The sequence below is a fragment of the Poeciliopsis prolifica genome, unplaced genomic scaffold (assembly GCF_027474105.1).
Source record: "Poeciliopsis prolifica strain line A6 unplaced genomic scaffold, Auburn_PproV2 SCAFFOLD036, whole genome shotgun sequence".
In the NCBI taxonomy this organism is placed as follows: Eukaryota; Metazoa; Chordata; class Actinopteri; order Cyprinodontiformes; family Poeciliidae; genus Poeciliopsis; species Poeciliopsis prolifica.
The window spans coordinates 925,001-937,500 of NW_026562411.1; the positions used below are offsets into that span (position 1 = coordinate 925,001).

The 12,500-nt window shown below is 43.7% G+C and overlaps 1 protein-coding gene across 2 annotated transcripts in view; it reads right to left on the reverse strand.

Moving 5' to 3' along the window:
* Positions 1–8,785, reverse strand: part of LOC129374394 (glutaminase kidney isoform, mitochondrial-like) — a 17,900-nt gene extending 9,115 nt beyond the window's left edge. Inside the window, exons 1-11 of one of the 2 annotated variants that reach the window (XM_055052790.1) lie at positions 8,698–8,785; positions 7,973–8,052; positions 6,836–6,959; positions 6,159–6,217; positions 3,750–3,782; positions 3,579–3,637; positions 2,543–2,609; positions 1,593–1,643; positions 1,262–1,438; positions 1,063–1,191; positions 698–796 (exon numbers count right to left, since the gene is read on the reverse strand). In XM_055052790.1, the coding sequence (XP_054908765.1) occupies positions 698–796; positions 1,063–1,191; positions 1,262–1,438; positions 1,593–1,643; positions 2,543–2,609; positions 3,579–3,637; positions 3,750–3,782; positions 6,159–6,217; positions 6,836–6,959; positions 7,973–8,008 (834 nt within the window). In that variant the 5' untranslated portion in view covers positions 8,009–8,052; positions 8,698–8,785. The remainder of the gene's footprint in view (positions 1–697; positions 797–1,062; positions 1,192–1,261; positions 1,439–1,592; positions 1,644–2,542; positions 2,610–3,578; positions 3,638–3,749; positions 3,783–6,158; positions 6,218–6,835; positions 6,960–7,972; positions 8,053–8,697) is intronic. The other variant, XM_055052789.1, reaches the window with a different exon arrangement.
* Positions 8,786–12,500: the final 3,715 nt, after the last annotated feature.

The following is a 12,500-nucleotide window of genomic DNA, read 5'->3' on the forward strand; positions in this document are numbered from 1 at the left end:
ACAACAAGGTGGAAATTTGAGAAATGAACCTGCATTTTCTCTCATGAAAGCCTAATAATAAATAATAAGTTCATATTTTGATTAGCTGTACAAACGGCATCCCATAATTTACGTTGGCCTGGCAGAAATCCTCAGGGTTCATCACCCAGCCCATCGCCATGGAGACGACCAGCGGATCTGAGGTCCTACCGGACCACAAGTCACTCTGTGACCTGTGACCTTTAAAGGTTGATTAAAATCCTTCATGAGGAACCTGGATGTGACTTGACAATAATCTGATCTTAAATCTAGTATCTTGTAAAGGTGAAGCCGTTCCTCTTCCTCTGGGTCGGAGGAAACGCCGTCCAGCACGTTTGACCCGGCGACAGAGGGGGTATGAATATATCTGAACCTGTATGAATAGTTATGACCCTTCGCTGATCACTTCATGATGGATGGATGGAAACTTCTGACCAGAGTGGCTCGTTTGCTCTGGGACGGATCACAGAAACGGATACTGTTTCTGTGATCGGCATCACCGCGCAGCATCGCGGCGCGGCGATGCTGCGCGGCGATGCTGCGCGGCGATGCTGCGCGGCGATGCCGCGCGGTGATGCCGCGCGGTGATGCCGCGCGGCATCGCGGCGCGGCATCGCGGGCAGCATCGCGGCGCAGCGGCCTGCGGGGCAGCGGCCTGCGGGGCAGCGGCCTGCGGGGCCTTACCCTCTGGTCGCCTCCCTCTCGGCGCGGGGTCGTGCTTCTTGGCAAAGTGCCTCAGGTTGTCATAGTTGTGGAAGTTGAAAAGTTCGACCAGATCCTGAAACGACAGATACGTCATTCAAAAACAAAGAGTTTGATTTTTTGCTCTGAGATATAAAAGATGCTACGCTTGTTGGTATTTCTGAAGTGGTTGCCACTGAGATCAGAAAAGCTCCTAAATGTAGCAATAGACAATAAAAGTTAGCATCGTGGTTCTGGCCACGCCCCTCCGTCCTGGCTCCGCCCTCTTTTGGTTCAGTGACTCTACCCTGATCAGAGTAAAGGTTCTGCATTGATACGACCGGCAGGCGGTTCTGGCCGTACCGTGCAGAACTGAATTCGGACCGAGTTTCCCAGTTTGTCCAGCGGCGGCGACCAGCACATGATTCCCATCACGTTGGGAACGACCAGCAGGATTCCTCCGGCCACCCCGGACTTGGACGGCAGTCCGACCTGCGGGGGGCGGCAGAGCGGTTAGAGGAGCGAAACCACCTGGAGCGGATCGGACCGAGCCGGGCCTCACATGGAAGGCGAACTGTCCCGAGAAGTCGTACATCCCGCAGGAGTGCATCAGGCTCAGCGTGTTCCTCACCGCCTCCGGGCTCAGGACGCGCTCGCCCGTGATGGGACAGATGCCGCCGTTGGCCAGCGTGGCGGCCATGACGCTGGCGCTCTCACAGGTCACCTCGATGGCGCACAGCTGGAGGCGCAGAGAGGAACAGTCAGCAAACAAAATGGAGGACAAACGGTGCAAAAATGAGCTGAAGAAACTGTCTGACCTTCAGGGAGGAGAGAAATAACAGAAGGTCATATTCAGCCATTCATATTTTATACTTCTAAATGAAAACACTCACCTGGAAGTAAAGGTCCAGCACAGACGTCATGTCGGTTCCTTCAGGGAAACACTGCAGACAGACAGACAGACAGACAGACAGACAGACAGACAGACAGACAGACAGACAGACAGACAGACAGACAGACAGACAGTTTACCACCAGAGACACCAACAATACAGATGGAAACAGATCAAATATTCATGATGAACAGCTTCATAAAGAAACCTCTCACTGATGTTTGATTCAGTTTTTATCTACAGAAGATGATTCAGTGAAATGCTACTGAACTGGACACAAAGCTTTTAACCCTTCGTGAAACTTTGTGATGTTTGCTTGGAAACAGGAAGACGACGGATCTAAAATATTAGCAAATGTTCTGTTGACATCGGATATGAAATCTGTTGCAGAATATCGGTGTAGAAATTGACCCGATAGTTACTTGAATGACAATTTGAAAAACACTTCCAGGAGTAATTTTACTGCATGATATGAAATATTGAGATTAATCTGAGTCTAATCTCTGGATCCTCAGTGAGAAACTTTAAGAAATGAAGATCAAAGTCGTTTTGATCAGAAATGCATCATGCAGCCTGATGATGCTTAATGTCAAAGTGAGACCTCCTGTTTATAAACCAGCTTTATTTTACAAATACTTTATTCGGAAAGGGTGTTGAATTTATTATTTTCTGAATATAAAATTTATTTCTTCATTTTAATCTTTAAAACAGAAGAATTTGGACAGTTTTTATCTGATACGTCGTTTTTAAATCACAACGTTTTCAGAAACCAGTTGGATTTAAACTAATTACTTGTGAGACGTAAAACATTCGTGGATATCGATCAGACAGTCCATTACGTTCACCAAGCGTAGGTTAGAACCGCGTCGCACACGGAGAAATGCTAACATATTGTGCAGCTTTTCATGTTTCCAGTTTAATAAAACTTCCTGGTATTAGCAGATGGCCGACCTTCTTCTCCTTCAGGTAATATCCGATGGCGAAGTTTCTGTCTCCAGACTCGCGCTCCGACTGGAATCTGTCAGAGGGCAGAGAGCCGCGTTACAGGAAGCCTGGAGGCGTTCATCATCATCATCATCATCACATGACGATGATGTTTACCAGAAACACTCCCAGCATGCAGGCAGCCGCCATCTTTACATAACCAGTTCAACCACATGACAGAACGGCCGGATGTTGAAAACCAGAAGAATTTAAAATAAGATTAAAAACTTCACTGAAAAATGTCAAAACGAGCAGAAATAAAATTAAAATAAAAAAAACAAAACAGGAAAACTGCAAATCAAAGTCTTTCCTGACGACGCTTCATCCTCACAACATGAAATACATTCAGAAATGATGCCGTTCGTATTTTTACACCTCAGTGATTCACAGGTCAAAGTTCAAATTGACATAAATTAATTAAACCTGGAATTATTCGGGTTCTGGACTAAAAATGATTGAGAAAGCAGCAAGAAACTCTGGAGGAGAATCGATCAGTTCGCAACAGTAAAAATATCATCAATTAATTTTGTAATTGATTATTCTTGGCATCTAACTCAGAAATAGACATTTGCTAAAAATGTACCAATTTTTTAATCGAATAATTGAAAACTAAAATCTTTGTTATTTGGAGCCAAAGCTGATTTTCTCAGCAGGGTAGAAAAATAAAACATGACTTTCATTAAGATGGATTTCGGTCCGATAAGTTAAAACCCGACTTGTGACGCCGTGTTGACAGGCGCTCAGCTCAGTGGCTCAGAGGCTGGAAAAGTTGCTGTAAATTTACAAAAAGGACAAACTTATTCCTGTAAATGAAATGTTGAACCCTGACTACACTCTGATGTCCGATTTCTCCCTCTGCTGAGATATTTTTAAAAACCATCCAGGATTTTCACTGAGATAATCTGGATTAGCAATCTGGCTTCAGCTTCCTCATAATTTTCAATATTTCAGATGTCTGCTGGTGAGAAATATTATTGCGTGTTGATTAAACGCAGAGACTCACGTAGCGTTGCTGAACCCGACGTACTCGTTTCCTGCCATCTGTTTCAGAAAGTTCATGACCTGGAAGAGAAGCAGAGCTGCTGATCGGCTGCTGATCGGCTGCTGATCGGCTGCTGATCGGCTGATCGGCTGCTGACTGGATGCAGCGAACATTTAGGATCCTATTACTCACATAGTCAAATTTCTCTGCGTTGCTGGCAGTTTGCTGCAGAGAAAACAGAAGAAAAAGACAGTGAGAGGAAGTCCTCCAGCAGGGGGCAGCAGAGGACACTAACTGCTGACAGGTTAAAGCTACAGAATTAGAAATTATTTTATCACAAATAAAAACCTTTGCCTCTATAAAGTGACATTATCATTATGATTGTTTCTGAATTTAAGGAGAGAAAAGTCTGCCTGCAGCTGGAGGAGATTTTAGTAGATTAGCTAATCTAGAACAACCAGATTGGCAGTGTGTGTGTGTGTGTGTGTGTGTGTGTGTGTGGTGTGTGTGTGTGTGTGTGTGTGTGTGTGTGTGTGCATGGTGTGCAGGTGACAGCTGGGTTTCTGCATTATTTGTTACGATAATGCAGGTGTGGATGCGCTGAAGAGGTTGTCAGCCCAAACAGATGGAGGGAGGATGGAAAGAGGGAGGAATGGCCCTCACTGCCTCAGGAAAACACAGCAACAACAATCTGCACACATGCACATGTGAAGAGTTAAAACTGAGCGAGCTGCACTCAGCGGACTGATCTGATCAGTCTGATCGGGCTGTCTGCACGCTGTCACAGATGGAGGTGTTAACAGTCACTACATGGCTAACGGCTGATTGGAGGAGAGGACAGAGAGAAAGGAGGGAGAGTGGGGGGGTCAGAGGATAGATATGGAAAAGGAAGAAAAAATTACCAACGTCATTTGACCTGCAGCAGCAGTCATTATTTCCCACAGTTCCTACGTCTGGAAAATATGCAACATACACACAAAACAACAACATGTAGCCTTGAAGCAGCAGTAACACAGTAGGGCCGAGGCGGGCGGCGGCCCCGCCGTCACCCACCGGCGGAAATCCAGCCAGCTACAGGCTAAACATCAGCTTCGCTTCACAACTTAGAAACAAAAGCAAACAAACATTTTAATCAACATTACTGGCTGGTTTTACTTTGCCGCAGATTCAGAAATACTTTTAGAAACAGGTGGGAGGGCCCGGTTCAGGGGCTGCACAATTCAGCTGCAGTGCGTACGCTTCAGAAGCAATGCTGGGCACCCGTCTGCTAACATGCTAATAGCAGAGCTAATTTTTAGCTTAGCGCTTTAGCATTTTTTCAGATAAATTTACTTGGCTATTTTATAAACATCCAGTTGAATCAAGTTTAAGTTTAGGTTATCTAATCATTAATCATGCTCTTATTTTGAAGAGCATGAAGATCATTTGCACTGCAGTTTCATTTCCTCAGTTTTTATTCTCTAATAATTTATTTAAAGCAAGAAAATAAAATGCAAAAAAAAACAATATTTAAGGCCATTATAGTCATAATTATATTATAGCTCTTGTTATATGTTGGGTTCTATTACTCTAGCATTAGCTTTGGCTAATACTGCGTCTGTGCATTAGTGGAACTCATTTTTATGACTAGCTCTTTAAGGTTAGCACAACTAGCTTCTCAGTTAGCGGTGCCCACCACTGTTCAGAAGCCTAAAACATTACACAGCAGCATTAAAGCTGCAAGATATGATCTAAGTTATTTGACTTAGAAGAGAAACAATCAGTCCATCTGCTGCTTAAATACACTGAACTATTGATTATTGCAGGTATATTATTATTAATTAAATGTAACTTTATACAGGAATTCCTGTGCAAAGAGTCTGGTTAGCTAGCCTGCAGTCTACTGCTTTCCAGTGATGCTGCCGTTAGCATTATCATGTTAATAGGAGGACTGGGCTCACTTTGTTTTCACGAGTCAATCGTTGATGTTGCTGGGAGTTTGGTTATTTAGATGCCCAGAATAATCCATTTGTGTTTGATCAGTTGGTTCTGAAATGCAGCCTCTGAGTCGGGATCTGACCTTCTCGGTGAAACCAGCTCACCAGGTGTGGAGCGCAGGAGGAAAACCTGACGCCTCATAAATCACTGGAACCTGTCTGACCCGACAAGCAGAGGAGGAGCTGCTTACACGCCTCCTGCTTCTATGAGCAGCTTCAAGATTATTTCAGTGCTATTTGATTTTATTCAGCAGCTCCATGTTTGCCTTTTTAATGCAGCATTATTCCAGGTTTGTGTCTCCTTCAGGGACACCAACAGTCTGCTGCAGAGACTTTGGTTATTTTCAGATGCCAACAGCAGCTGAGGTCTCTAAAAGCCCAGAGGAGCATCCGAGTGTCGTTGGTTTATTTATATTCTGGAAGGCTGAGAAACGCTGCGAGTCAGAAAATATCAAAACTCAGCAGGAGAAAAGCAGCACAAATCATCTAAAGTGGTTAAATCAGGAGATTTTCTCAGGGTTGTTTTACCTGAACAGTCAGCAACAGACATTCCTGCTATTCATCATTTTAAATCTGGAGTAGCGGCTCAGAGATCCCACCCTTCACAGATCGATTCTGCTTTTACCTGAATGAGCGACGTGCAAACGATGGCTCCGGCGTTCACCATGGGGTTGTGAGGCTTATCTGCCAAAACAACAGGAGCTCAGTTAGCCGCCGTCACAGCAGGAGCTCACAGAAACTCAGCAACAAGCGCAGAACAAACAGACCCGACGCGGCACAGGCAGGAAGGAAGGAAGGGATTCGTTTAAAACAGAAACTTGTAACGCAAAACCTTTCTACAGTTTTAAAAGCCAAACGAGCCAGGTTAAATTAATACACTTTATTATGCATTTAGTTTTAATTATGTCCTAGTTCACTAGTCATTTTATATTTTCATCATCATTATTCGCATTGCATATTTGTGTTGTATTTTTATTTCATCATTATCGTTTTATTATTTTGATTTGTATCACTAATACTTTTTATATAAACTATGATTTTTTCATTCTGTCATCTATCACTACAGTCCGACCCCAGGACGGATACTACATATGTTCATTTTGCCCCATCATATTTTATTTGCAATGATGTTTTTTCATTTGTATTGTCAATTATTTTATATTTGTGCATGATTCTTATATTTTACTGTTAAACATGTGGAGCTGTACTGTCTGTCAGACCGACTCTAGATCAGCGACATTCTGGATGCAGGGCCGGTTCTGGTTCTGGGCCGGTTCTGGTTCTGACCCGGTAAAGTCTCACCGTCTTCGTTCAGGAACAGTTTGTTGAAGCGCAGGCCGCTGGGCTCCTTGCCGATGAAGCTGTGGACATACTCGGTTCCGTGGTCATGAACCGCCACTGCGTACTTCAGAGGCTTCACGCAGGACTGCAGGCAGAAAGGGACCTTAGTGTCGCCCCGTGTGCCTGAGCAAAAAAACACAATAAAGGTCAACAAGCAGCAGGAGCTCAAATAATCTGAATCCTTTAAATAGATCGATAAGACAGCTTCATAACAAGCAGTTTTATCTTTATGGAGTCGTTTTTTTCGCAGATACGCTGAGCCAATCAGGAAGCAGCTCCGGGTTCACACCTCCATTAATCATTGATCAGTGCTGCTGCTGAACAAGTTTCCCCATTTCAGAGAAATAAACGCCTTCAGACGTGAGGTCTAACGTAAGACATGAGGTCTAACGTGAGGACATGATGTCCTGAGGACAGAAGAGTCTGCAAACTGGACCAGGAACAATCAACACACTAACATTTTGTTTCCTGATCTAGGACAGGAAATGAAGCTACAAAGTCCTACGAAGGCCACTCTAAAATGCCATTTTGAATAAAGTACTTTATGTTTAACATAATGGATATTTTGGTCACATACCGTTTTCATTTCTGACTGAAAGGCTTTATTTTATGCTTTTATACCAACTATTGTTCAGGTACAATTACCGCTACTAAGCTAGCGCGGCAACTAGCATGCTAGCGCCGAAATACTAACAAACGAGGAGCGTTATTTCGCTCCGAAAAGACGGTCTACATTAGACTAGTTAGTACAATAACAAAAAATATCATAAACCCTTGATTGAAATCTTATCCACGAGGTTAGTGATCGTCTTCAACGAGAAATTAACCTAAAGCTAAAACGGAAACTCTTTATTGGTTCTTCAAAACAGAGCAAGATGTAGCACCGCCACCGTGTGGTGTAACTCGGTACAGCACCTCATTAAACACTTCAGTTATCAATTAACAAACAAACGATGTGGTTCCCTTTTATTTTATGATTTTGTTGTTGCTGGTTTCATGCTAATGTGTATCTAAAGACATAAACCCCTGTTGATCCACACTGTCATGTAAAATGTGGCGTTTCAGTGGAAAACATCGAGTTGGTGCTGGAAGTCTCACCTCTGTCCATCGACGGTGCAGAGCGAGACGGCCCATAGGTCCGGGCTGAACTTGGCGAGCTGAGGAATGTAATCTGCTACCTGGAAAAAGAGGCGAGGCCGGAGTGAGAAAGGAAGGCATCGCCTTTCAGCGCTCAGGTTCAGTGGAGCGCCTCGGACAACAACAACCCGTCCAATCTGCTTCTGCAGAGGAGAAACGGACAAATCCGCCCAGAGACGACCAAAACCAGCTGCTGACCTGAAAATCTAGGTACACCCCATGAATCTCCTGTTTCCAATGTTTCCTGAAGGTTCCACTACAGCTTTTCAATCAGGACGAGTCTGGACTTTGACTACGCCATCATTCCTCACCACAGTGCTGATGTGCCGTCTCTGGGGTCCTCTGGCCAGAAGACATTGTCCCAGAAGTCTTTCATCCAGCACAGCAGCTAACCTCAGTCCAGTTCTTGTTTTAATTTTATTTTTAGTTTTCAATTAATTCATTTTTTTAAAATAGTTATAAATTTTCGTCTTGTAGAAGAGCTGCTGCTGCAGCCACCGGGACGTGCTGCAGCAGCAGCTCTCTGATACTCTGACACGTCTGAAGGGCAAATTTCTCCTGTTTCAATCCCAGCAGAGAGCAGCAAACCCAGACCAGGCCGACTATGATTATGAATCCGAATGCAGAAAATAAACAAACATGAAAAAGCAAAAACACCCCACAACCTGACGGCCGTAGGGACACACCTGCCCTTCAGAGAGGTTTTTGGCTTTCTCATAAAGCTGGTCAATATGGGAGGTGAAGGACTGGAAGTCGGGGATGACGAACTTCTTGCGGAAGGCCTGAGTGAGCAGGACAATGTTGCTCTGGACACCTGATGAACAGAACCAGACAGCATGCTCAGACCGGCGGCGGCGGCGCCGGGGACCTGCAGTTTGCCGACCAGCTCAGCCACTCTGCAGTCTGACAAACTGGATGAGCAAAAACTGGTGCAGTGAAGAGGCGCAGCCAGAAACTCGTCATTTCTGCTGTTTCCATGGAACCGGGTCCGAGTGGAACAACCCGCGGTTCCGGTGGGCCCGGCGGGTCTTACTTCTTGAACAGGTGGCGGTCCAGCGTCACGCCGTCCGGAGTCTTCTTCAGCGTCTCCTTCAGCATCTCCATGCACTCCTTCAGGCGGGGGTCCGGTCCGAAGCCCGGTGGCCTTCAGTGCCTGGCTCACAGGGTCAAAGGTCGGTTACAAGGCTCTGCTAACGGGAACCATAGGAAGGAAGTTCTGATTCAGGAACTCACTGTGAGGAACTTGTGCGCTGGAATCTTCTCTTGACCTTCAGCGACCGTGTAGAAGAGCAGATCCTCCAAACTGGGCAGGATTCCTGGATTCCTCCTCCTGACGGCAGCAACACGGAGAAAAGCTTCATGACTGGCTAGCAACACGCACAGGCTAATACCAGAGAGAGGACCAGCTAACATTAGCTTTGGACACGCTAACAACTGACTAGCACCAGACCGGTTAAGAGCCCAGGCTGGTCAGTCGATGCTCGTAGTTTTGTCTTCAGAGAAAACGGAAATAAAAATCCAAATAATCAAAAACTGCACTGAACAAAAATATAAACATGTCAAATATTTTTGCTGTTACGTTAAAAACAGTAAATGAACATCACTGACATTTTATTGTACCAAAGTGATATTTCTCTTGATCTGTGTATGATATTTAATCCAACTTCCTGTCAGTGAGTTGTTTACTGCAGTGCATTGTGGGTCATGTCCACCGGGTGATCAGACAAAATGAGCAACAGCTGGACAATCCTTGGACTGGACAATACAAGGGTCAAAAGGTCAAATGTTGTGACAAGTCATAAAGCCTGATGGAGCCCTGGCGAGTTGGATGCAGCAGCTGCACGGCTCAGTGACCGGACCGGCTCAGTGACCGGACCGGCTCAGTGACCGGACCCCGCCGGCTTTAAGAGCCGGTTTCCAAACAAATGGCTCCACTGCAGATCGTCCTCTCTGATGCTCCAGCACCAGATGTCCACATCGGCCCGTCCATCTGAGGACGGGTTCAGAGCAGCGACACGAAGCCGATGAGACTCTTGGTCTGAGCAACAGACGCATCAGACTGTAAACGCCTACGGGAAGCCCACTGGGTCAGAACCAGACTCCTCAGTCTGACTCCAATCATGACTGCTACAAACGGCCGAACCGTCATAATTTCTGGAAATATAGTTAGAGTTTCTGCTTTACTCAAATGTTCATAAAACTCTGACCTGGGGTTTATATTTTAGTTCAGTGTAGTTTCTAAATGTTCTGCTTTTAGCGTAGAAACACGTTGACATTTATAACCTGGAGCCAGTTAAAGACGCTGCAGGCAGTGAAGCAACTCGTCCTTCAGAGGAAAGTTTTCATCTTTATTTCTGTGTTTTTCCTTCCAGTTGATCTTCTTGGCGGTCAATCCCAAACTTGGTCATTCCCACCATTTTTCTCAGAACGCAATAAAATAAATGGGAATAATGGAGCTTTTGTCACTTTAACCCCTGAAGGACTCAGTTTTAAACCAAAACAGAGGAAACACTGACAGGAAGTAAAACAATGAGCAGCTCAGAACTTTCCAACTTCCTTTCACTGTCAAAACGTGAAACTTTAAAGTCTGCAGGCAGGAATCACCTAAAACACTAACATGAAAGAAACAGGTCCGTTTTTTCCACATGAGGAAATAATTAACAGGTTTTGGGACAAAGCGAAGAGCTTAAACATCCTCAGCACAACTAAAACCTTTTGGATGACGCACGAAAATATTAGCATTTATTGACATAAATGATAATATTGTCGTTTTGACACCATTTTCTACAGATAATGGAAAAAATTCCCTCTGAAGGACGAAAACTTTCTGCTGTGAACGGAAACAAAGTTTAAAAAATGAAACTAGAAATGAAAACAACAAACGACTGAAAACATCAATAAAAATAACGATAAAAACCGACAGACAGAAAATCACTGAACTCATTTTGATTATTGGGAAACGATGAGATCAATGCAGATCAATAATCAGTGTTGATGCTTTTAATCAATAATATTAAATAAACTTGATATTGACGAGTCGATCAGATAATCTGACCTTTGATTGATTTGATGAATTTCTATTAAAGTTCATTTTTAGTTGTCTTGGAAACGGATGAATGGATGAACAGATGAATGAATGAACAGATGGATGGATGAATAGATGAATGGATGAACAGATGGATGGATGAATAGATGAATGGATGAACAGATGGATGGATGAATAGATGAATGGATGAACAGATGGATGGATGAATAGATGAATGGATGAACAGATGGATGGATGAATAGATGAATGGATGAACAGATGGATGGATGAATAGATGAATGGATGAACAGATGGATGGATGAATAGATGAATGGATGAACAGATGGATGGATGAATAGATGAATGGATGAACAGATGAATGGATGAACAGATGGATGCTCCAGCTGTGGTCAAACCTTCCTGGTTTCCTGGACTCAACCAGCAGGTCTGACCTTCTGACCTCCGGACTGACCGACTCGTCGCAGTGAGCGAACCGGGCCGGTGGGTTTGTGGAAGGAGTCCGGGGACGTTTGGGTCGGGTTGGAACAGAACCGGTCCCGTCTGCTCAGTGAGGGCAGAGACTGAAGTATTTATGGTGACTTTTTGTCTGCAGCGTTCCAGAGATTCCTCGTTGCTGCAGGATTAATAAAGCCAACATGGCTGCTGATCCATTCATGCGTTCATCCAGCTCTCACTGCACACATTAATACTATAAAGTTATTTATTTTGGAGAAAATTTAAAACCAGAGCTGAAACTCAATGGTTCTGATGATTAATTGATTTTTTCATTTAACGACTTTCTGTTTTCTAAAGGAAAAAATAGAAGATGCAAATAAACAAATAATTCATTTCTATGAGAAGAAAAACATGTTGCCTTAGACCGGCCCAGCTTTATTTAGGTAAACATTTAATATGACTTTTAGTCAATAAAAAAATGCAATGAAAGCATTTGACTGATTTTTCAGTCAGTTCCTCCAGATAACGATTAATTGATTACTAAATAGCATTTTGTTTTTATTTACTATTATTTTACTTATATAAATTAGATTTATTATTATTAAAAAGAGCTTACTAGTGTTTCAATTAATCGCTTCAGTCCTGCATAAAACCACAAGAAAATGGACTGAATAAGATCAGTCATGTGTCAAACGGCCTAGTCAAAGAAACCTGATCTTCTCAGATGTTCTCCATCCAACCTGAGAACGAGTAAAAACTACAAACGTGTAATTAATCAAATTTATCATCCACTTCCAATTTTAGCTGAGAATGATCTTAAAAACAACAAAAATAAAAAATGTGTTGTAAATTTGAGCTTATTGAGGGAGCCTGTTTGCACTGTGCTCTTATTTTGAAGAGTCAGAGCAGGAAGGCAGAGCAGCCATGCAGGCAGCAGTTTCCAAAACAAAGAGGCAGATCGGTTTGTTATAGGGGATCAAACCATCGGAGCGGATCTAGAACCATTTT